The 1,043-nt window shown below is 46.8% G+C and overlaps 1 protein-coding gene across 1 annotated transcript in view; it reads right to left on the bottom strand.

The window, feature by feature from the left end:
* Positions 1-479: 479 nt before the first annotated feature.
* LOC104164014 (homeobox protein Hox-B8-like) overlaps positions 480-1,043 on the bottom strand; it is a 1,516-nt gene continuing 952 nt past the window's right edge. The window contains 1 exon segment of the mRNA XM_009703208.1: positions 480-787. Within this exon segment, the coding sequence (XP_009701510.1) occupies positions 480-787 (308 nt within the window).

The following is a 1,043-nucleotide window of genomic DNA, read 5'->3' as shown; positions in this document are numbered from 1 at the left end:
GTACATACAGATAAACCACAACAAAAAAGGTGGAAAATTAAAAAAAAAAGTGCACAAATGTAATTTCACGTAACTCCTATAGCATTGAAAGCTATGTTAACCAACCCACCCCCCCCAGGAAAGAAGAGAGAGACAGAGAGAAAGACAGAGAGAGAGAGAAAATGTCACAGTCATGTTTTACATAAGCTATTGCGTTACACTACCACTAGTTAATAACTGGCAAAAGGCAGGAGAGACCTCCCGATCACTTTTGCATACTGTTCATTGTATCAAAGGATAATCAGGAAAGTGGTGCTTACAGCTATATTGTTTTACAGCAATAAAAGGGTTGGTTTTTTTTTTTCCTTTCTCTTTTCTATGCATTGTTGTGTGGTTTTTTTTTTTTCCCCCACCCCTCCCTTACATTAACTGCCATTAACGTGGGGCTCAGGGGCTCTTCCACCCCAGCAGCGCTTGCCTTTCAGTCCTTAAAAATCCTTTTATTTCTTGTCCGCCTTCTGTGCTTCCCCTTCCTCGTCCACCTCCTGGGCTCTTTCCATTTTCTGTTTTTCCAGTTCTTCCTGCTCGCATTTGCTGCTGGGAAACTTGTCTTTGTTGTTTTCCTTTTTCCATTTCATCCTCCTGTTCTGGAACCAGATTTTGACCTGCCTTTCTGTCAATCCCAGGGCATGCGAGACCTCGATCCTCCGTTTGCGGGTCAGGTAGGGATTAAATAGAAATTCCTTCTCCAGTTCCAGCGTCTGGTAGCGGCTGTAGGTTTGCCTCCCCCTCCTCCGTCCAGCGGCTGCTGGGGAATTGCAAAGGTTGGGTGGAAGAGGGGAAGAAGAGAAGGAGGTTGAAAGACACATAAACCAGGCTCGGGAATAGGCACACGCAGGCTCACACCCGATCATCCACGCTCACCCACGCTCACGCCCACACACACAGAGGCACGGGAGGGGGGGGAAGAAAGGACTCGCAGGAGCAAAGGCAGGAAGCAAACAGGGAGAGGGAAAGGCTCCTGTAGGATATTCTAAAAGGGAAGATGGTTATAAAGGAAAGGG

The sequence above is a fragment of the Cariama cristata genome, unplaced genomic scaffold, assembly GCF_000690535.1.
Source record: "Cariama cristata isolate BGI_N322 unplaced genomic scaffold, ASM69053v1 scaffold31386, whole genome shotgun sequence".
Classification (NCBI taxonomy): Eukaryota; Metazoa; Chordata; class Aves; order Cariamiformes; family Cariamidae; genus Cariama; species Cariama cristata.
This window is presented reverse-complemented; position numbering and strand designations above follow the sequence as displayed.